General features: G+C 40.6%; 4 protein-coding genes across 5 annotated transcripts in view; 3 read left to right on the top strand and 1 right to left on the bottom strand.

Annotated features, from left to right (window-relative positions):
* Positions 1-9,499, top strand: part of LOC109478984 (CTD small phosphatase-like protein) — a 28,109-nt gene extending 18,610 nt beyond the window's left edge. For both annotated transcript variants that reach the window (XM_019780817.1, XM_019780818.1), the window contains 6 exons: positions 1,287-1,388; positions 2,577-2,633; positions 3,208-3,300; positions 3,634-3,732; positions 4,200-4,286; positions 4,847-9,499. In XM_019780817.1, coding sequence (XP_019636376.1) covers positions 1,287-1,388; positions 2,577-2,633; positions 3,208-3,300; positions 3,634-3,732; positions 4,200-4,286; positions 4,847-4,978 — 570 coding nt within the window. In that variant the 3' untranslated portion in view covers positions 4,979-9,499. The remainder of the gene's footprint in view (positions 1-1,286; positions 1,389-2,576; positions 2,634-3,207; positions 3,301-3,633; positions 3,733-4,199; positions 4,287-4,846) is intronic.
* Positions 9,500-10,133: 634 nt separating this feature from the next.
* LOC109478980 lies at positions 10,134-12,428 on the top strand. Its single transcript, XM_019780813.1, has 3 exons — positions 10,134-10,401; positions 10,691-11,044; positions 11,483-12,428. Exons 1-3 carry the CDS (start codon positions 10,365-10,367, stop codon positions 12,046-12,048), a joined length of 957 nt encoding a protein of 318 aa, XP_019636372.1. The 5' UTR covers positions 10,134-10,364; the 3' UTR covers positions 12,049-12,428.
* A 627-nt stretch (positions 12,429-13,055) lies between these two features.
* On the top strand, positions 13,056-15,489 carry LOC109478990. The gene is made up of 3 exons (XM_019780827.1): positions 13,056-13,285; positions 13,843-14,130; positions 14,575-15,489. Exons 1-3 carry the CDS (start codon positions 13,264-13,266, stop codon positions 15,018-15,020), a joined length of 756 nt encoding a protein of 251 aa, XP_019636386.1. The 5' UTR covers positions 13,056-13,263; the 3' UTR covers positions 15,021-15,489.
* Positions 15,490-15,593: 104 nt separating this feature from the next.
* Positions 15,594-22,536, bottom strand: LOC109479015. Its single transcript, XM_019780858.1, has 9 exons — positions 22,218-22,536; positions 20,203-20,505; positions 19,619-19,939; positions 19,167-19,454; positions 18,381-18,713; positions 18,049-18,225; positions 17,494-17,679; positions 17,115-17,211; positions 15,594-16,805 (listed from the first exon to the last, which is right to left on the bottom strand). Exons 1-9 carry the CDS (start codon positions 22,312-22,314, stop codon positions 16,412-16,414), a joined length of 2,196 nt encoding a protein of 731 aa, XP_019636417.1. The 5' UTR covers positions 22,315-22,536; the 3' UTR covers positions 15,594-16,411.
* Between the last annotated feature and the right edge of the window lie 416 nt (positions 22,537-22,952).

Here is a 22,952-nt window from a genome sequence, read left to right as displayed (position 1 = left end):
AATTGCATGTCTCATTAAACAAAATCAAAGATCACAGCTACAGCAGTAATTTGGCATCTAGGACGCTGCACGCAACCACTGGCAAAATCTACCGTATTTTCCCTCAGAAATGCACACCTAAATTAGTGCACATCTCATACTGGTTACTTGCAATATTTATAAATGTGTATGTGTATGAATGTGAATGTTGATATGAGGAAAAGTCAATAAGTAATAAAATAATAAAGATATGGGTTGGGGAGCATCTTTTCTGTCCATCTTTTTCCATGACAATAAAAAAGGAAATTTAAGTGTGAAGAAGTCTAATTTAAGATTATTCCATTTAGAAAAGTCAGGAGGGGTAGTCATGAACATTTCTTTATCCTTTTTCTTTTCATTGGTCTTTCCCTTCATGTAATGAAGTGCAAGTTATCATTGACCATCTACCCTTTCCTTCTACCCTGACCATCCCTCCTGATCCATTTGAATGGAATAGTCTAGTCCTATGAGGTAACATGTTGAATATATGGTTGAAAGAATGACCACACTGTCTGCTAACTCAAAACCATGCAAACTTTTTCCATTTTTCTGCCACAAAGGAAAACACCAATTTCCAGTTCAATGAGGTACTGTAAAGCTCGAAATGTTCGCTGTGGTTTTATTTTCCCCATGTTTGCAGTGTCCTCTCACCGAAAACATGACACATGTCATGACACATACTTTTTTTGTAATTCTACTGTGGGACAGAATTGTTTTAACAGTTAACTGCAAACTTCAAACACCACAAACACCTCCTCCCTTCTACCACTAAAATAAAACCATTGTGAAAATAAAATGCATTTATATTAATATCTGCAAAACTGTAATATCACCAAATTGTACATTATGACCTCTTTTTTTAGCTCAAAAAATGCTAATTCTGGGGAGTATTCCTTTTTTTGCTTTTTCCATCCAAGTTTCTTTTTGTCTTGAAACTACAATAAGCTCTAATGAAATTTCTTTAAAATGTTTTCACGAAGTTTCCAGTCATTTTGGGAGACAGTCTGACAAAACTGTGACTTGAGCCAAAGCTGTAATAAGAAGATAATAAGATTCAAGGCTGCACCGTAAAAAAAAAAAGAGTAAAAGCATATATTTTTCCAGGACAAACATTTCCTTAAAACATTATTTTCTTACCATATTGGTCTGACCCTAACCTCTTCCCTCCTGACCTCAATGAAAATCGGCCGGCAGGCCGATATGAGTATTGCATGAATAAACAAAGTCTCCAACAAACAAGCAAACAAATAAACTTGTGTTTTCCGCAGGTCCCACAGAAGTATTTGCTGCCGCCGGTGCGTCACCAGGATATGCACAAGAAATGCATCGTCATCGACCTGGATGAAACCCTGGTGCATAGCTCCTTCAAGGTAACTGTCTTCTAGGTTTCACCTGGCACTTATAATATGTACATTGTGTGATAGATTTTAGCTGGCCTTAGCCCCTGTTACCCATAGCTGAATATTGCCTCCTGAACACTGCCAAACTTTCTCCAAGCATAGTTAGGAGTAGGTTGGGAGCAAGGTCTCAAATGGCTGGATATTTAAACATTTTTAAAACATTTTGGAGAAGTAGTGTTTGGGGCATGGTTAGGAGGGAAGTTTGACTCACATTTAGCTCAAATTTGACTTGATTTGTATCAAAAGTTAGGCGTGGCCTGAATCAGGTCAGTCTGCTCTCGAACTTCAGCCAACCTTGGTCGGCTGGTGTTATAGGGAATGTTCTGAATGTGTGACAAGGGCTTTACATGTACAACATGTGATCATCATATGATCATAAGCTCAGTGGGCATTCTTGTCACATAAAAAGCTATTTTAGATCCTTGTCAAGGGTTGATTCCATCACACCCACTCAGCTAGGAAATTCTACAGCATCAAATTCACAACCTACAATACTGGATGGTGGTAAAACTTGTCTGGTGCAGGTAATTATCTGCACCAGTGTAAGCATGCAGAAAAAAAATATTTCAAGCCCTGGATTCCCACACCTCCATTTCCACCTTTCTAACAGACTCCTTGCGCTCAAAAGTCTTCACCTCACTTCAAAGGGTTACAATTTAATTGGCTCAGCACCAATGGAAACAAGATTGGGGATAATTGAGTTATCTTCCTGTAGACTGCATCAGACTGTACGACCATATTAGGGGATAAACACAAGCAAGTAGCAGCTGCTCTCTGTTGTGCAAACACCCGTACAATATTCCCTGTTAATGATCTGAGGTGCCTATCATCCCGTAACCAAATCAAAAGGAGTCGGAGGAGGTATAAAGCAATGAAAAAGCTTTAATCATTTGACAGGCACGACTTTGAAGCAATTTGCAAGTAGATATTCAATCTAGGTCGTGCTGTAGCAGTTTATTTAATGAACTATATGTAATGGTTCCACTAGATGTTATAATCTTTTCTATGATACATACATTTTTTACCATCATGCTAAATGTTACATTGGTATCACTGCTGTATGATATAGATTATATTTGTATTTGTATGGAGACATGTATTATACAGACATAATATACTCGTTGACTTACTCAAGTGTTCACTGCTATATCTTCCCAGCCTGTCACCAATGCAGATTTTATAGTTCCTGTTGAAATTGATGGAACAGTACATCAGGTAAGTCATATGTTTGTTTGCCTGTAGGAATTAGAGAATCGACAACAGGGAATTCAGGAAGCTGAGGATCGAATGGGCGAAACTCTGACCCTGCACAGTTCGTGTTCTATTATCCTCAGTTGTTCCAATAAATTCTTCATGGAAGTCTGGAATCTCCAGTTTCTTGTTTTTTAATGGCGACTGACCACCCAAACATTGTGCTCCCTGATGTTTTCAAACCACAAAGATATGTGATCAGGAAAGCCCCATCATCCCTGGATTTGGTTACCATATTTGTGGTAACAGTTGATAAGACGTCTTCAGGGATGTCTCTAAGGAGGAAATGATGCTGTGAACAACATTGCTGAAATAACCGACCCCAAGCCTGGCTAAATCACCACTGTTCAAGAAGCATGCTCGAGTAGCCCCTGACAGTGCGAGATTGTGTAACACGGGCTAGGCAGCCCCCAATGCTACACTATGGTAGTCAATAAGTGAAATATTAGAAATATCAGAATAAGTGAAAATCTGGAAGCTTTACTTTGAAAATCATTCTGGACAAACATCTGTGTCTGATTTGTTGTTTTGTGCACAGGTTTATGTACTGAAGAGGCCGTATGTGGATGAGTTTCTCCAGAAGATGGGAGAAATGTTTGAGTGTGTGCTGTTCACAGCCAGTCTGGCAAAGGTAAGAGCCTGAGGCACATCACACTCTCTCACTATCCAACTTAAAACATCCAATGCAATTTCAGGGCATCAAAACAAAATAATATTTTGGATTAGAAAGTCTGTCTGATATTGACTTTTTCTGGCATTTCTTAGCTCATTTTCGCCATTCACTGTAATGATCTTCGTACGCCACTTCTCAATGTCGTTCTTTGCACCTGAACACTCAAATTTATGGGCAGATTTCTTATTGTAAGAAGAATCTTCAGTTTTAAGATTGGTTCCTTTGGCAGGGATAACTTCTGAGAATGTATTAAAATGTTATGGATTTTGATGTTTATGTTTGTTTGTGCAGTATGCAGACCCTGTAGCAGACCTGCTGGACAAGTGGGGCGTGTTCAGGGCACGTCTGTTCAGGGACTCCTGTGTTTTCCACAGGGGGAACTATGTAAAGGTACGTACTGAACTGTTACAGTCTCAGTGACCACGCAGGGGACTGAGACAAATGGTTACTATTTAAGGAGTGGTTGCTGCAGACAAATGGGTTGCACAATGTACACTTTGGTTCAAATGGGGACTGCAAAAATGGATTCTGGTTGGGTAAGCAGATGGTCTTAGCTATGTAAATCTTTCTGTACTGTTTGTTTGGATAAACAAATTTACCATCAAGGAATTCTCCTGCATTTAGACATCTGACCAGTCTATGTACTGCTGAAAAGTTTCTGTTGTTTAGACAGTCTTTTCCAGTATGTGTTTGAAGAAGTGAATGGGTCCCATGTTTTGAAACTTGACCATATAAATGTGTGATGACTTTGCAAAGCCCTATACTGAGGCTCATGAATGTTTTCCCCAGGTACCACTCTGCTAAGGAAAAAATGAAAGTCATTGTAACTGTTCTGTTTTTTGTCTTCCCTTTTCCAGGACCTCAGTCGGTTAGGCAGGGACTTGTGCAAGGTTATAATTGTAGATAACTCTCCTGCTTCGTACATATTTCACCCTGACAATGCGGTAAGTCAAGATGCTTCTTTAATCCTCTGTGATAAGCTTTAACCACTCCCATGTTGCATACTTCATTGTACAAGACAGTATTGTTAGTATGGATTGTGCCAGTCCCTAGTGCTGCATGCAGTTCTACCACAACCAGCTAGATGGCACTTCAGCACCATGGCCTGCTGAAATGGTTACATTTGTTAGCAAACAAAACAGCTGTCAGAGAGCACTACTGTAAGCTCTGCGAAGAAAACATTGTTAGCATGGCATGTCCCAAATCATACATGCAGTTCTATCACAACCTGCTGGATGGCACTTCAGCACCATGGCCAGTTGCAATGGTTGCAATGCGGTAGCATAGGCCTTACCATTTGATTTCTTTGTTTCTCAGACGTTTTGAAGGAAACATTGAAAGAAAGGTTAAGAAGATAACAAATGACTGAGCCCCTTCAGGCTTTATTTACATTCTGATATTTATTTCTTTAGGGTTATTCTGTAATTCTTGACCATGAACAAATAAATTAGACTGGTTAAACCAATTACTAAACGTCTGTTTTGTTGTTTTTCTCTCTCTCCAGGTGCCCGTAGCATCGTGGTTTGATGACATGTCAGACACTGAGCTCCTGGACCTCATCCCCTTCCTGGAGGGCTTGGCCAAAGTGGACGACGTTTACTCCGTATTAAGGCCCCAAAACCACCACGTCTCTTAGATAGCACCGCAACCGGGGGAAGGGCAGGGAGGGGGGTTTGTAGATACAGGTTTTCTTACAACGTACTGCATGGTGTACTCTCCAGGATATGGTGTATACCGTATACAGGGTGGTATATCGGCGCCCAGGAAGATAGTCTAGGCTCTGGTAGCCAATGAGATTGTCATATCCAATTAATTATACGGAAATTAGGAAACCGACTTTAAAATGTTTTTCCATGTGGAAGTCTTGTGAGCTCTTCAGAATTTTTTTGTTTCAGTTCAATTTTTCGCTACTAAAGGTAGCTTGATAGGGAGAGAAGTTAGAGACAGGCATGAGGAGGTTTTGCCAGAATGCTGGCTGGTAGATTTGTGGATCCAGAAATGAGAGAAATAAGCATGGAAAGAAATGGTCACGAGTGGCTTTGAATCTCTGGATGGTCATGAATTTCGTTTTAGAAAAGTATGTTTTTCTCCTTTTTTTTTGTTGCACTCACAGCTATAAACATTACAATACAATACCATGAACTTAAATTCAAAACTCAATGTCAAATGAAGTCCTTTTGTGGACTTCTGAGGTCTGTAAGCATGCCATTTGAGACATCTTTCACACAGTTACAGAGCCTAAATTTGTTAATTTAGGCCCTCCATACATATGTGAACTCACAACATCATTTTGAAGGCATGGTCCTGATATGGCATTGGGAAATGTTACTTGCCAAAGAAAGAAGAAGAAGAAAGAAGAATTGTGTGAGGGAATTGTGGTAATGCTGTGGCATTACAGACCTATGTGTGTGATGTGTTCTGGTTTTCCTTCACTCAAAGGAAGCATGCTAGTTACACCTCTACAAGTAAACTAAAAAGGTTAGATTGAAAAGCCTACTAAACTATGCTAAGTATATCACAAACTTTTTCATGCATTTTATAGCATAGTTTAGTAGGCTTTTCCACCTATCATTTTAGTTCCTTTTAAGTTGAATCCACAATATTTTTTCACAGTATTCTTTGGCAATTTTCAAACTGGTCCAGACCTAGATTTTTAACTTTTGAAGATGATTTTTTTTTACAAACTAACACATGGAAAGCAAGATGAAGTCAAGCCTCACAAGAACAAAGCTAACTAATAAAGTACATGTACAGAAATATTCTGCCTATGCAACACTACAGACACCTCACTGTGGAAGACAATATCCTAACCGGTATGAACAAGTACTGTGTTAATAGTGATTTAAAGGGGACATTGTTAAGTTTTCCAGAGAGTACACCATGTAACGGGAGGAGGGGGTGGTGATTTAGTCAGATGAACTTGAACTACCAGATATTTTACACTCCCTGTGCCTGCATATTTTGAAGAAGTTTTGCTGTACATCCGGAAATTGCAATAAGTCAGTTCATGGTAACAACTGTGCATGCACAAGGAGATGCATTGTGGGTAGTACATCTTTGGCATATTACCCACAATGCACCATGTTGTGCATGTGCAGTCCAAACTGTGAACCAGCTTATTTGAATACTGTTTCTATATCGGAAGGGAGGGGGTGGATGTATCTGGTAGTTAATGTCTATCATTGGGGGTAGGAACCCTTGTAATTACTAGAAATGTAATCACTATTTTTGCTACAACAAAGGGAAAGACTTTGCTAATTTTTTGACAGACCTGTGGAGAACAGAAGCTTTTGCACCATGTGTAGGTACATGTATGTAGTACACAGAGAAATCCTATGTGCAAGCTGGCCAAATAAAACCATTTTCCACAGGGTGAGTTAGTGGACAGATCTTGTAAGTTGTGCCCAGAAAGCTACGTTGAGGTTGAGCATATGACTTGAAACACATGCATCCAGCAGTCAAACTGTATGCAACATTTTTTGCACAAAATTTTGGTTTTGGTAGTTTTCACCCCATTTCACTTCATGGACGTATCTCAGTGCCATCAACAACTCCTAACACATGTCCAAACTGAAGTGTGGTAAAAATACTACTTGCACAACATGCGCATTCCATCATTTTTATTGTTGTGCAAGCAAAATATGTGTTGAATACTTTCTCTTTAACATTAGGTTTTATACAAGATACAACACAAGCCGGTACTACCAAAAATGAAGTGTATGCTAAAGTATGGGTAAGAAATTGGTTTGTGAAATAGTGTAATAATCTAGATTGGTCAATCTGTCCACTTCTTGCCCTTATGGAATGTGGTATAAAACCAAGTAGTCATCACAATAACCTGGTTCGTGGTTTAAAATGTGCATGTGCACAGTCAAAGGTAAATCCCCCTATCTTTTAAACAGTTCTTGTGTAGACCATGCTAGATACATCGTTCAGATGTGTTTTGTTTATGTCGCAGGGGCCTTCAGCTTTGCATGTGCATGTGCTGTTTAAACCTTGAACCGGCTTGTAGGAGCTTCAGTGAAGTTGACCCCAGTTCACCACTGTTGACCAAGTCTTATGGCAATACATGTGTACAGAAACATTTTATACATGCCAGTAGTAAGAGGAAACCTTGCCAAATGATGTACAGAAACTTTTAAACACCAGCGCTGATACTTGGGACCCTGGAAGCTACTTACTGCAGTTTTTTAAAACTCTCACTTCTAGTTCCCTTCTTAAAGGATTTAGAACACAGGCAGTGATTGGCTGACTGCCCATTTGGCAGAGCCAATCAGAATCACTCTGACAAAAAATGTATCCTGATTGGTCAAAGGTAACCTTGTAAGTAGAAACTGACCAATAAGGAAAATGTAATCTGATTGGTCAAAGGTAACCTTGTAAGTAGCAGCTGACCAATCAGGACCTTTGATCAAACAAGTGGTAGTTTTCTCTGGTCCTGAGAGGAACAAAGTGGCTGACAGTGGTTAACAGGTAACTTTTTCTGCAAGATCACACAACAAAGTAGTAAATGTAAATTACGTAGAGGGTTTTCAAAGAAACACAAGCAAGTCAAGGAAAAATTTGAGCATTTATGTAGGCTGTATTTTATGTATCAACTTTCCCTGCTTTCATGTTAAAGATCTTGTATGAATATATAATCAAATCTGTAATAGTGCTAGTGTGAAAATGGTGGATCAAATTTGTACCCAACTGAAACCAACTTGTTGAAATAAGGCATTTTTCTACTAGGTTTTAAACAAGTTAGCTCTGTAACTTCAAAAAGTACAGAATTTAGAAGACAAAATGTCTCGAGGAAAAATTGTGTATAGCAACAGCTTCAAATAGTGTGTCTGCTAACCACAGTTAAGGATGAACTGTAAAATTAAGTAAAATGTCTTAATTAAGGGTCTGTATTTTGAGTGTAACCCCATTATATATATTATATATATTCATTTCATCAACTTGCTATATGGAGAGTTGCCACCTTCAAAAAGTGAAGTTTAGTTCCTATATTGTCACACATTGCCAATTGTGGAATTTGGAAAAGAAGTATGGCAGTATAGAAAGTCTGAGTATTTGAGTGTGTCAAGCACATGCTGCTTTTGTAAATTTCACCCTCACATAAGAACAAAGGTCAAATCGACAAACTGCTTTCAAGTTAAGATGGTGCAGATATTTTGATGTCTTCCGAACTGTATATCACTTTTTACTTTCCTTAGCAAGCGAGAGTGAAAGAAGCTTTTGTTTCTGTCCGAGAAACAGTATATAGTAGGTGGAAGGTGTATTTATTCACACTATAAATGAATTGTATTGGAGATGGCCGTGGAAAAAAATATGAAATTGAAATTAGTAACCTTTTGAAAACACCTTTACTGATACTTGGATTGTGTACCGCTTTGTAAAGGGGGATAGAATGTTTGCCCAAATTGTAAAATGGCTGCCCCTGTGTATGTAAATCCAAAATGGCTGCTCCAAAGGGATTATGGGCAATACCCATAATCCCTTGGAGGCATCCATTTTAGAAAGTATGATATTTTCACACACTTGATCAAATAGAAGATACTTTGTATGGCTGTTATGATATGAAATTTGTGTAGGGGGAAGATGTACCAAGAAGAAATGGATAACTTGTGTCGGCAACTTTATTCTTTATTATTTCCTCTATATACTGATTCACTTTTGTAAATATTGTACCGTTTGCCTTTCTTATGGACAGGACAAGACGTTTAACTGCTGTTTAAAGATGAGCATCATAGTTAGGCTCAAAGATTGTTCTAGAAGTGACCACAGCTTGATGCTGTAGAGAGTATCATAATCATAAAGGAAGCATAATAATAATATCTCCTAGGTGTTCACTCCACCAAGAACCCCCCTTTTTCATGATACTTTTGAAGTTTTATTTCACTGCTGTAGAATAATGTACAATGGGTGGAGGACCAGGGCTTATGGGAAAGTTTTACCTTGTAATTATGGTTTTCTGTGGTGTTTAAAAAACGAGGCATCGTAGACTAATTTTGTTATAGAATGGCATGTTGGAGGAGACTATGATTAATAATGTACACATCTGTATATACCCATATTATATAGAGCAGTTTTTTTCCTTTGGTAATTTAGTTGTAGCAGGTTTCTGACAATCTATTTTAATACAAGGCAATACAGTGATGGATTGTAAAAATGTGTGGTGTGTTTTCTGAGTGTGTGTATGTGTTTTCAGGGCATGGTATAGTGCAAGGTCCTCAATTACACAAATCATAAGGAACTGTCCTTGTGTACTGCTGCCAAGAACCTAGCCTCCTACGTAGGCGTTCCAGGAGCGGTTGGCGTTCCTTTGGAGGGAGGGGGGGATCTCGGTTTTTCGGGGGGGAGGAGGGTCCAGCCGTCTGGCCTAGTAGTAGTACTAGTAGTAGTGGAACCAGAGGGGGTTACTAGAGAAGGCGGCCATAGAGTTCTCATCTAAGCGTGTGTGATCTACGTGTGTTCAGAACCACCCCACCCCCCTTAAAAAACGTAGCCCGCTCCCGAAACGCCTGCAAAGCTAAAGGAGGTAATCTCCAAGCAGATCCCTTTTGGTGGCAAAAAGACAGTATCAAATTGGCCAGGCAGTATCCATTAGCCAGAGAATGTCGTCGGCCACCGGTGGGGATAGCGACAAAAACGGCCATATATAAAAAGCTAACGATCATTCCCCCACAAACTCTGCTTGGAGAGTAAAAGGAGGCTAGCTGCTACCCATACTAGTAGTAATGGGGAACCGTGCGTGTTTGCCTCGGTCCCGTGCACCTGCATGACGTCACGGTTATTCCCCATCGTCAGGTGCAAAGGTAGCCGTGTCGCAGTAGAAATACCTGGGCGCCAGGTCTGCGTAGATTTCTTCCCTGGTACGTTTTCACAGTTTTAGGGTGTAAAATATACACCGAAGGCTGCTGTTCTTCCGACCTAGCTTCGTGAAAGTGCCAAGGTTGCACTCAGGTGACCAGCTCGTATAATTACACGGACGGCCTGTTTTTTAAAATTAGTGAAGCTTTAAGTTGACGAGCAATATGGCGACCAAACGCCCCATCCGCATTTTTGATATAAGTAAGTCTTTCACATTTTATACACCAGTTCCCTTTTCCCGCGTGCAGTTCGTTGTGTGCGGGTGGTTCTTAAAACTGCGTTAATCAGGAAATGGAGTTTCATAACGACTGTTCATAATCAATATAATACGAATTCTACTTCTCATACAGCAACATTTCTCTTCGTCTTTACCGTATGTTCTGTCAAGTACGTCTTTCCTTCTCATTTTTTCTGTGTCGTTGTATTTTCATGTATGAGGCACAGAACAATGTGAAATGTGCGCTTCTGACAGTCTTCTTTCCTACGTCAGATCTGGAAGACTTTCTCCTCCGCCACTACGTCACGCTAACAAAACAACTCCAGGTGGAAGCTGTGATGCCGTATCTGATCCAGGAGAAAATCCTGTCGATCGAAGACAAACAGCAGATCCTGGCACACACAACCTCACAGGAAAAGGCACAGGCACTTCTCGATAAACTTATCACCCATCATACATGTACCCCAACCCTGTTCGTGGACGTCCTGCGCCGGAGCGGACATGGGCATTTGGCAGACGTGTTAGAGGGGACTGAGCATTACCATTGGGCACTGTTGGTGGGGGAGCCGAACGGCAAGGTGGCCAGAACGGAGGGGTACAAGGACATGACAGATGCACAGTTGGAAGGTAAGGACATGTAGCCTTTTACACTGGTCACGGTTAGTACTCAGTATTCCGAAGAAAATCATATTATAACACATTGGGTAACAACTTTACCTGCCAGAACCAACATGCCTTAAAATCGATACTTGAAGCTCATTGGAGTTCTGTGTTATCAGGATTTAGTGTTAACTTACGCAATCCTATGGTGATTTTGATACCATAGGGGAATTGCGAAATTGGTTGACTTATGAGATAAATGATATCCTGATGAACGCTGTTATCTATTCTTAAGGCTATGAGTGCACCGTGACAGGCTTCATGATAACAGATAGTGTTTATAACGTGTAAAACAGTGCCACAGCGCTAACTAGCCATGCATTTTTACGTTTGGTGCCAAATGTCTGTCATATATCAGCAAAGATGTAAGTATATGTGATACACACACCTTTTTGCTTATTTCAGAACTGGAAGGTCGTCTGAGGAAGGTTTACACAGAGGAGGTCAAACGACATGAAGGAAGTACAAGCTTGGAAGGGCTAATGGGATACGAGATGGGTAACACCAAACCCAGGATTCATGTCCCAACGTCCCAGGGGATTGAGCTTGTCTATTTGGAACAGGAGTTGAGAGCAGGCTTACTGCGGCCTTTTTCGAATTCCTGGATGATTGCTACAATGAAGACTTGTCATGTAGGCACTGCACTTGCAGCAGACTGGGTGAAAGACAAGAAGGTCACCTCTGACTTTACACAAGTGTACAAACTTCAACTCAACAAAGTCCGAAAGAACCAGAAAGTCATAGACATTATCTTTGACCAACTTCTGCACGACTCCAAGTACGAACCGTCCTTCTCCAAAGAATCCCTGTGGAGGTACATGGAGCAGACCCAGGAGAAGATTCTGTTCGTGCTGGAGGGACTGGACCGTCTCAACCCCTTCACATCTCCGGAGATTCTGCAGCTGATCGACAAGAAGCTGCTGCCGAGAGCCTCGGTCATCGTCACGGTGGCCAAAGCAAAAAGTGGATAGAAACTTACAATGCCTACCTGGACGCCAACATTGATGACGAACTTTGGACCGTTTGTATGGACATTTGAGTACTGCAAAATGATTCATGTTTTGGACGACCCTACTTGGCCTGTTTTGTTGTGTGTTCTGTAGTTGCTTAAAGAAGCTTCCTAGGGTTTGCAAGAGTTTGACACTTAATTACTTGGAGTGTGGCAAAAATGTAAATACTTTGCTTGTGTGTGATCAGACGAAAATGAGACCTATTTGCTTCTCATGATGTTTTTAAATATTGTATAATGTGAATGTTTTTGTGAAAGTACATGCCATATACACATGCATGAATGAACTGTATGCATAAACAAGCACAATCTACTATATAATGATTGTAAGGATTGTCTTTGTGGTTGGATTGATAGCAGTAGTTTGTGTATATATCACTTTATATTATAGATAATAAGTTTTCTCACATGTTAGTATGTTTATCTGTGTCAAATGTGTGCCACTTATTAAAGAAGACATTAAATTCTTCTGTACCTTATTTCATGTACATGTACTTAGAGTGGTTATCAATAAACTTGAAATTCTAAAGCTATGCCACCATGTGTTGATCTCTGCGCTTTATAATATGTTTCTAATACTGCCACAGAATGTATTGTTAAAGTCTCAAAAGCCTGATCGTTGATACATCGGAATATGCAAGACGTAGAAGCGTCCTTTTTATTTCACCCCCTCCCCTCTAACGCCCCCCCCCCAGTATTGTTCTAACAGTGTTTATATAATTACATGAAATGGTTTTGCGCCGAGGAAACATCTGCTTTTGAGCTATAATCGTGAAAGACGGTGACACCATAATGTCGTAATGAAGCCTTTTGCACTGCTGAGGGCAGGTAGGACCGACAGATACGAGCAGAAGTTGTGATCACGTATGATAAACAACTTACTGTGTACAGTAGCAGAGGTTGAAGGTCACCCTTAAGGGCATTTCTATGGGATCCAGACTCCCGGAAGTCACAGTCATGCATGTTTGGACAAAGACAAATGGCGACATTCGCATGGCACACCTGTGGTGACTAAGCATAAAAATACGGTTTCTGTAACTTTTTCAACACGTTTAAACCGTTCCGTTGCGATCAGACAAGCGCCAGTGGGTCAACATTTTCTCGAAACAGCGTTTGTTCCCGGTCAACTGTTTTGTGGGACATTTTGTTGTACAACTCAGGTGATCACTGAAAAAAAATGGCGTCTGGTGACAACAAAGGTGAGTCCATCGAAACTTCGTTCAGTGCACAAACTGTTACTGAATCATGACCATACTTAAGCATCAGGAAGGCGTTTGCAGTATTCAGAGTTTGTGTGTAATATTCTTAACCAAGTCTTTGTGTAATTAAACGTTATTCAAATGACTGTACTGTACCTTTATTCCCACCTTAAATGGAAATTTGGCGAAACATGGCGACTCAGGTATTTGGAGTTTGTTGACGCGAATTTTAGGCTAGGTCCGACTGTATAAATATAAATGGTCTTCTTTCCCTTTCTTGGAGATCGTCGGAGTGCAGTTCCAATCTCTGATTTATCTACACGATGATTTTTGGAACGATATCAAACAAAAGAAACACTGTTCGGTATGTGATACATGACTCAAATTTTTAACTGTGGGGAGCAAAGGCTCACAATAGCCACATGCAAATAGGGTGGTACATGGCGAGTTTGTTCGCTGGTTTCTCAACTGCAAGCAGGCTTTTCTAGCTTGACTGGCACATACCATGGGTATTTAATACATAATGATTATATACTGCCCTTGCATATATTCAACAGAGGCCATAAAAGACTTCATCACAGACAACTACGATCATCTGTCGGAGAGACTACAAGTTGAGAAACTGATTCCTTACTTCATCCAGAGACGTAAACTGGACCTCTCCGACAAGCAGGTCATCATGAGCAAAGTGACCACGCGAGGAAAGGCCGAAGCTTTGCTGGACATCCTGATCGAAAATGGCAAGTGTAGTCCTGATGAGTTTGTGGAGATTTTGCAGAAAGGAGACCACAAACATGTGGCAGATCAGCTGAGAAGAACCAGCACGCAAAATGAAACAACAGAAGGTAACTTGAAAGTTACTATCAATGTTGATGGATACAGTATTGGAGAAAGTTTATGACTTCAAAATGATGTTGTTCTTTTTGCACTGGAGATACACGTAAACACAATTCTGTAACGAGTTAAATACAGTGCATAACGACAAATTTAGACAAAAACATTTTTTGAAAGATCTGTCTCCAATATATCTGCACATTTGGTCTCTCAGCTACGTAAACTTCCGCTTAAAGAAACTTTCTTAAATTTCTAAAAACGAAGAAACGCTAACAGCTACACTTGTAGTCAACGTGGCTTTGTGACGAGTTATGTTTTGTTATTTCCTGTAATTTCATTTGATGTTGATGATTTATTTTTAGGGTCCCCCATAGGCGCATTGAAAAAGGCAATATGTTTACCCTGGTAAAGTGAATAAATTGCTAATAAATAAACAAAACTTGTCCCTCCGTCAGGTCCACATGTCTTTATCTGCCACGCCGGACCAGACAAGGGCCGGTTTGTCAGACCTCTCGTCGACAAACTTCTGGAGGGACTTCCGGCGGAGACGATCTTCTACGACGAAATCAGTCTTCAGCCAGGGGATGCCATAGACGACAAGATAATAGCCACTCTTTCAAGCCCGTCCTTGAAGCTTGTAGTGATTGTGATCAGTCGCCATGTTCTTAACGATAGGTACTGGCCCAAGTTAGAGCTAGAGCTTTCTCTACTGGCAAACAAGAAATTCTTTCCTATCTGGCTGGATCAAAATGATGATCACTTTGCGGCTTTTGGTGACAAGTTAAGGAAGTACTCTCCTACCTTAAAGGGGATAGTTGGTACCAAGGTTCTCGCAGACAGAGCTAGGGGAGAGATACAGAAAATTGCAGAGGACATTGTGACCAAGTTGGAAACTGCATGAAGAGAAATCCTTATGTTTCTTGATGTATTTCAATCGTGAGTTGTCTGAAGCAGACACCTTTACAATTTTTTGTTGTTATGTGTGTTTATCCCAATCATATCTTTAGATGCTGGTTACACTAACATAATGTAACTAGATTTTAAAACCTGAGTTAATATGGATGGTTTCTAGTAAGAAAAACAAACAGGTAGCTTGGTTATACTTTCTTTGTACATGTATATGTAACATGTTATTCACAGATAATAAGAGAATTCAAATATTCAGTAACAGTTGTATATCAAAGTAGCCAATTTTAGTGGGGCAATTGGTAACTTTTTAAAGAGAAATTGATATTCTTCGAATTTCGAAATATTTTAGTCAATGTGAGATGTTTTGAATGAGACATAACAAAAGTTGAGAAAATTCTATGTTCTTTAGGCCAAGATTTACCGTGGATTGAATATCTTAGCTTCTCCTATGTTTGAAGTATCAAATGCTGGAATGACTTATAGTGTAGGTGGGGGTTGTAGTTATAATATGTACACTACAGGTCATGAATAACTTGTAAATGACAGAATTATCCATGCAGTTTCCTGTGTTACATAATATGAATCTGTTGTACGTTTATTTCATTCTGTATACAGACATAATCTTGGGTCACATAATATATTCTCCACAATACAATGTAGCCCACAAAACGTACACAGCTTGACAATAAGCCACAAAAGCATAGAATATGCACATACTGTCATTGCTCCCAAATTCGTTTTAGGAATGTCATAAAGTCGTTATTTACATGTTAAGATATGGCACTCCACACTGCAATCTAAAACTTGGTACAAAATGTATTTCCTATTCTATTAAAGATAAATGAAACCAAATATATACTAGTACTACATGTATTACAAATGCTAGTGTATGTTCCTATGTTTGTCTGCCTGTTCCTATACACATGCAGTTTAAATACAGATGGGGTGAGTGTGGTTAAAAACAGACCCTTGCATTTTGTTTAATTTCGTATAGCTATTGGTTTGTCCCTCCATATATATATTTATTATGTTTGTAGTCTTATTCTTTGTAAGATGAAATTCCACTACTCTTTGAATTACCATCTACATGTAGTAATAGATCTGATCATGGCCTCCTCTCGGTTACTACTGTATTACTGTACAGGTTGGCATCATTTCTAAGAACTCGGTAGCATAAATCAAACTCAACAAAATAGTGATGTAACAACATATAACAGCCTTTAAAAAAGTGTAAATTTTTATAGGAACTTATGCTAGTTGTTTGGAATTCATGGGTCCAATCCATCTTAACACAGTTAACAGGTGTACATAGATTTGTTATTTAGAAATTAACCAAAAGCTGTAACTTGAATACCAGAGATATCAATCCTTTAGAATTGAGGTTTAGATCTGTTGGTACAGGTCATTGTTAATGAGGCCCTGTTGCTCCCCATTAATGGTTTGTCTCTCTGCTCCGACCGAACTTTCGTACAAAACATTGTCCACGATTCCCTCTTCCTCTTGTCCCGAAGGAGTACCCTTCTTGCGTTTCATTGGCTTTGCATACATTAACTCGAGCGTTTTTTTCGTACCGCCATCGGGTTGAGCGTAGAGCGGCTCGGTACCACGGGGGCCAGTGTCCCGGATGGAGGCGTACTCGTGGACATCATCTTCTGCCTCGTTTTTGCCGCCAAGCGCACGCGCACTAAGGTTTCCGGGTGTCAGAACGAGGCTGTCTGAAGTAGGAGCTGCGGAGTAGGCGGCAGTGCCTGTGGCGTGTTGCTTCTGCGCTGCTCTCCTGAAAATGCAAATATTTATTTCTTACAAATCACCATATAATCAAAAGCAAGGGTCAAATTTCAGGCAAATCTACTACTACTGGCCATTCAAGGAAGACCTCGATATACTTAGTAATATTTCTATGTGAAAATTTTCCCTCTAAATTTCCTTCATAATGTCTTTTCTTATACATGTAAAACAAAACTAAATATCATGTAGGGTCAGTCACTTTGACTTCGAATTTAGGAAGCCTTGTCTCTACAAGTTGTGAACTGAAGTATTAAAAGGCTCTGTATATTTATAATTATGTAAAGCAACAAATGCCTACCTTTTCCTGATGATGTAGAGAGTGACCACAAGAACTATGGCGAGAAGAACCAACACTGCCACTATACCGCCGACGATCGCCATCCACTTGGCACGATCTGTTAAAAGGAAACATGACTGTTAAGAGAGCGACAAATTTGTAGGGCTGTGTTTTTTCACATGTATGTTTGATGATGACCTCCTTGATACAGTTTGGTTTACCTTCCCTTTAAAAGAGTGAATTAGTTTTTCCAGGATCTAGGAACTAATTTTTCCAGGAATATTTGATGACTGCAATACGCAACTTGGCGCAACACTGAGGTGTTGTTTTTGAAGATTGTGTGTTATGCAAAAGGTGGGAGTCAAGTGACTTGCTTTTACAGTGCCATTTTCAGTCTTACCTGTACTACAGTAAGGTTTGGGAATGTTGAAGGCTCCATTCATCTCACACTGTAGCGTAACGTTCTGCCCGTTTTGGCACGTGACAGTCGCCTGTTGGCCAATAGCGAAGCTACCTCCGTGGTTAGGGGAAACGGAAATGACGCCATTGATGACATCTATGGGTCCGCAGTGGCCTACATCAAGAGCTAGAAAAGATGGTATGGGTATGACATGCATGAAATACATACCTGTTGGCTCCAATGTCCTGGGATATTTGCACTGCACGAAATCCTACATTTAAGCACACCTCTTAAAGCATGCGTAAAGGCCTTCGTACCAGTAAGCGTTTTCCGTCAAAATCTTTAGCATTTTTGCTCCAGGAATTTCAGCATACATTGGGATAGTGTTGTCAACTTAGTATGTAGATAATTGACTAGACAATATTGACTTTGAAAACTCTGGTTGTCAAGCCCTAAAAAGTCCATTAAGCACCTTTAAGGTGTGCATAACTTGGATTCTGTGCAGTGTTCGGAGTTCGGACCATATAAAACAGTGTCGTTAACACACAAGCTTACCTGTACAGAAAGGAGCAGTAATGCTGAAGCTTCTGTCGTTCTGACACTGCACAGTGACGTTTCGTCCGTCTTTGCAACCGATGCTCGCCTGTTTGCCAATGGCGAAGTTTCCTCCGTGGTCAGGGGAAATGGAAATGACGTCATCAGCTACTGCTATGGGTCCACAGGTGCCAACACCTGTGAAGGTCAAAAGATGTGGATAATGAATTAGTAGTTTGATTGAAGATAACGGTCCGTTGGTCAAAGGTCAAGGTCACTTATCTGACGGTTAGGGAAACGGAAGTGACGTCATCAATTATTCTATCTTTGAACAGCCTTATTTTCAAACTCACCTTTATAACGAATGATGAATCCGTCCGTTTGCTGCGATCTTTGCGGCCCCGCTTGGAACTGCAGGCTGATATTACTGCTAACGCTGACGTATTCTGTCATTGACGTACCGTTGAGAACAGTAACAATTGTCTGCTTAGATCTGTACTCTGTAATCGTCAAGCTATCGCTGTCTGAGATGTCTAAGAGTTCTATATTGATCCTTATGATGTTTTGAGAACTGACTTGTATGTTCCACACACAGTTCTGATCTAGTGGGTACGGTCCGGGGAAGTCTGGGGAGTAGATCACACCTTCATTTGTCTTCACGTCGCCGCCACATGCTCCAATAGACGCTGTAAACAGAAAACAACTGGTAAGTTTTCAGTCAAATGGGTACCTTTCATGACCACATGCATAAAGAAAAAAGGGAGAGCAACATTCTGTACGGTCATTTTTCTTTCAACTAGGACGAAGCGCGGTACCAACTTCCGACGAACTTTGACCCAGAGTCAGATAGCTGACGAGAGATTCAGTCTTAAAGTGACTTAAACTCCTTCATGTAAAATCTTCCGTTTTTTTAAAGATTTTTTTTTTAGATTTTCTTTTCTTTTTTCAGATTTTAGGGAATTCTTTTTTCTTGAATTGTCATGCAATGGCTGAATCAGCACCAAGGACAGACACGACAGTTGCAAATTGATGTCCTTACCCAAATTCATAAGAACAAGTACAAGTACAAGTAAGTAAGTACCCAAATTCAGAAGAAAGCATTTGCCGCCTTGTAACTTTGAAAAATGATAGCTTTTTACCTTCAAATACTTCCATTTTATGCGAGCCACGTCCGCCTCCACAGAACTGGGACTCGTCTCCACCACACGGTGCAGTACAGTTCATGATTGGTAGGCGGTGGGAGGCAGAATCTTGTAACTGGTTCCCGCAATGACAGAATAATTCGTCGGCGACTCCGGCGTAACGGTAACTTTGAGATCGACAATGTGCTAGGCACTTTGGAATCGTCATGTTGTAATCAGAGACCGGCTGACGAGTCAGCAGAGGGTTGGTTCGGTCGTCCTGGTAGCAGCCGAGCGACATTGGAACTGAAGGAGGGGCATCAGGATCAGTTATGTTACAATTGAATACTAGTATCATTACACGCAATGTTGTACAAGATTATACAATTTTAGCACACTTTTGGAAGAAATTTGAACTGCAATAATTCTTTTTTAATGGCAAAGGGTACGGAAAAAGAGAGGAGACTCACCATTTACACACCTGTGCTCCACTCTCAGGTACTTATCCACATCCCCTTCTATGTGGCCACACGGGTCTCCTTGGAACATCTCATCCGACGGTTGTAAGGTGCAGTTCCCCCAGGAACCGCTACAGCGCGCCTTCACTGTTGTTATGACGTCATTTCTGGTTACCCAAAAACAATTCGTACAGTCTCCCTCCCGTTCTGTACACATTGACAACTTACATGCCCAGTCCTGACCGTAGATAGCACGGACGATCAGGAGTTTCTGAAAGTCTGGTCGGGAACATTGTATGGTTTTCCTGTCGTCCTTGCAGATGTACGTTATGTCTGTTTGAAACAAAAACACAAGGTAAGTCTACAGTTGCACTATAAATGTTGTGGCAACCAAATCAAGACATAAATGTGACAGTATTTATCATCTGCTATCATCCCATGCAAATACGATATATATTGTATACAAATGAATCTTGTCCTTGATTAAAGAAATATGGTGTCATGTTCCTGTAGAAATGTTGGATTGCAATGCTTACTTTAATGAATTACGAGTCGGTAGCGTCCCTGAGGCATTGCCAAAAAGTGAGTTTACAAACCTGCACAACTAAAGTGGGCTTCCGGATCCACTACAAATTCTCCTTCAGACCCTGCTTTACTGTCCCAAATTTGGAAGGTACCGGTTATGTCTTCAAGATAGAAGCTGGAGTCTTTCACACGGATGCGATTTGCATTTCCTACATGCCAGAAACCATCGCTGAAAAACGCCGGTGCTAAATTGGACTCATCGTTTCTGTATTCAGGTCGCCTCCCAGGTGTTACAGGACCAGTCATGCTGTATGTGCCAATAAATAGTTCAGGGTATAGACTGGTGGATCCAAACAGACGGACAGTCGGGCAACCTGTACAAACAGATCAAATATTCACAGTTATGTACGAAATGTATAAGCTGTGTTCTAGCAAGTCTCTCCCAATTCCTGGTTGTTACTACCGGAACAATAACGGTTTACCGTGCCATCTTTGTTGCAGTTCAAAAAAACTACACGAAATTTTTATACTAGAAGGATCAAACAGAAGTGTTTTAATCATTGGCGTAGATCGCCCAGCAAGCCACCTGCGCTATTAGTCTTGTCCCTGAGGCGTTGCCAAAAAGAGTAATTTTGAAACTTCTGTATAATGTCGGGTGACAGGCGCTGCCAATGTGACCTTCACATAGTGCCTTCCTCACATCAATATTCGTTACAGCTTTTATCACCGAATTCTTCCACATTTCAAGACAGACTGCGTCAGGCACTAAACGACCCTGCATAAACCAGTTCGCTCAGTAAAAAGACTCAATCCTGTATGCACAAGGGCTGGTACAAAAATATGGGGGTGGGGTGTTAAAGCTGCATTGTGTAACATTAGGATCATACAAAAAGTCAATTTTCTGGTAAGCTCTTTACAAAGTAAGTTGAATCAACCCTACTCCGTTGCAAAGAACTCTCATTAAGGATGTGGAGGTACCAAAATATGATGCCTTACGAGTATGTTTAAAAGCTGTAAACACAGATTTCACCCATGTTTGTTTAAATTCTGGTATTTTGTGGTGGCACCACAAACTGAGTGCGCCTCATGTGGGCTGTTTTAGAGCACCAACAAAAAATGTGAGAAAATTGCCCAAATATGTTGAAAAGTGGAAGTAAATCATAACCAAGCAAAGATTTCTTCAAGCAAAATATTTCAATTTTAGTGAAAAAGGTTACATAATGCACCTTTAACTGCAGGTGATTTCTCTTTTGCTGGGGGACATTCTGACTAGTACTACTAGTACTAGTATTTTCACTTTCTCACTCGGCGTAACACCCCCGCAACAACGTAAAATGGTTCACCCCTCGCCATGCCAAAAGGCTTGAATCCTGACAGCTAGATAAACGCGAAACCGTTGACTTGGAGGCATATATAAAACCTACCGCTACCCTAGCAGCTATTGGTAGTCACAGCATAAATCAACCAGACTGTATTACACCCCATAGGAACGCTATAAGTCTCCTAAACGTTACTGTTTCCGTAGATTAAGGAAGTGTGATCAATCTTAACCATGGTCTACCTCATTTCGCTTTTTGACAAGTACGCCTTGCCTTTACAACAACCACACCACTGTGTGTTTGTCACATTCGTATTGTTTTGCAGTTACAGATTTACACCATTTGTTACTAACGTTACTACTATTTACTCTCAGAGTAACTACTATTTGAGTAGAGTAACTACTATTTGTAATTATAGTTGGTGTATATTGTTCCCAATACATGTGTACACGAAAAGATGGCCTGGTTTCACTTCCGCATTACAATCAGCATGGCACCGCCCTCTTTGGCCTCACTTCCTTCCCTGTTCCTTCTTTGATAAATGAAGTTACATTCTCTTATAAGGTCTGTCAGTTTCTGTGGTACGATTTTCAGTGGCTGTAGACACAAGGAAACGTCGAATGGATCTACGACAGCCTTCAGAAGACTGCCGGATTGTTGTACCACACATACACGACTGTTCTAGCAACGTCCTTGTCGTGATCCTGTCGTACGACGTATGTAAGAGGGGCCTACGTTACAAGACAACCTACGACATGTACACGTACCTGCACCTGTTAAGGGAACCAGAAAGCAGCAAACCGCGAGGAAGAGCAGCACACATACAGCTGGCCTCCCTCCCGTAGTCCGTACATATGCTGCCATTTCTGCTTTGGCTCACGTAGACTTCCCGAGACTCGTAAACAGAACGCTTGAGGCTTGACTGTGGGTTAAAATGGGTCCAAACCGCCCCCGCATTTCCTGTGTGGCGAAGTGAGACGGTTTCTTCCCTCGGTTTAGTATATATCATACACCTTCTGCTGACTAGGTTCCGGCCCCGCGCAATGTTGCATGGGTACCACAATTCCCCTAGCTTCTAGACCATCAATCTTTCTCAGTTTTGCGAGTTGCCCTTATTTTGTTCCATTTCTATAGAAGAAGTTCATTTCCCATATCCGCTATTACATTGGAGCTGATTTCCCACAGCGCTCCTCCTTCATGCTGGCTTGAGAGAAAAATATTGACAGTTTTCCAATGTTTTTAAAGATCGCAACCCTCCGAAACATTTTGGATAACCCCCGATGAAGTCATTTAAGGTCACGATTCGGGTCAAGCGATCTGTAACTCGGTCCGAAACGAGAGGTTTAGAATTAGAGACTAAAACCTTCTTTTGTGTTTGGGTTTAAACAAATAGGGTGTTAGACTAAGAGTCGATGGCTAGAATGACCTTGCTGTAATGCTGTTGGTTGTATGCTAGTCACGTTTGAGAAGCGACACAGACAGGTATTGTGTATTATGTGTAC

The sequence above is a fragment of the Branchiostoma belcheri genome, unplaced genomic scaffold (assembly GCF_001625305.1).
Source record: "Branchiostoma belcheri isolate BF01 breed outbred unplaced genomic scaffold, Haploidv18h27 scaffold46, whole genome shotgun sequence".
NCBI lineage: Eukaryota > Metazoa > Chordata > Leptocardii > Amphioxiformes > Branchiostomatidae > Branchiostoma > Branchiostoma belcheri.
This window is presented reverse-complemented; position numbering and strand designations above follow the sequence as displayed.

Excerpts from the sequence above, each read along its gene's own strand:
- LOC109478990 (XM_019780827.1), top strand. The coding sequence starts at position 13,264 with ATGGCGTCTGGTGACAACAAAG. Across the intron at positions 13,286-13,842 it reads GGCGTCTGGTGACAACAAAG|AGGCCATAAAAGACTTCATC; the intron begins GTGAGTCCATCG and ends TATATTCAACAG. Across the intron at positions 14,131-14,574 it reads GCAAAATGAAACAACAGAAG|GTCCACATGTCTTTATCTGC; the intron begins GTAACTTGAAAG and ends TCCCTCCGTCAG.
- LOC109479015 (XM_019780858.1), bottom strand. The coding sequence starts at position 22,314 with ATGGCAGCATATGTACGGACTACGGGAGGGAGGCCAGCTGTATGTGTG. Across the intron at positions 20,506-22,217 it reads GGTTCCCTTAACAGGTGCAG|GTTGCCCGACTGTCCGTCTG; the intron begins GTACGTGTACAT and ends CTGTTTGTACAG. Across the intron at positions 17,212-17,493 it reads CAAACCTTACTGTAGTACAG|ATCGTGCCAAGTGGATGGCG; the intron begins GTAAGACTGAAA and ends TCCTTTTAACAG.
- LOC109478980 (XM_019780813.1), top strand. The coding sequence starts at position 10,365 with ATGGCGACCAAACGCCCCATCCGCATTTTTGATATAA. Across the intron at positions 10,402-10,690 it reads CATCCGCATTTTTGATATAA|ATCTGGAAGACTTTCTCCTC; the intron begins GTAAGTCTTTCA and ends TTCCTACGTCAG. Across the intron at positions 11,045-11,482 it reads GACAGATGCACAGTTGGAAG|AACTGGAAGGTCGTCTGAGG; the intron begins GTAAGGACATGT and ends TGCTTATTTCAG.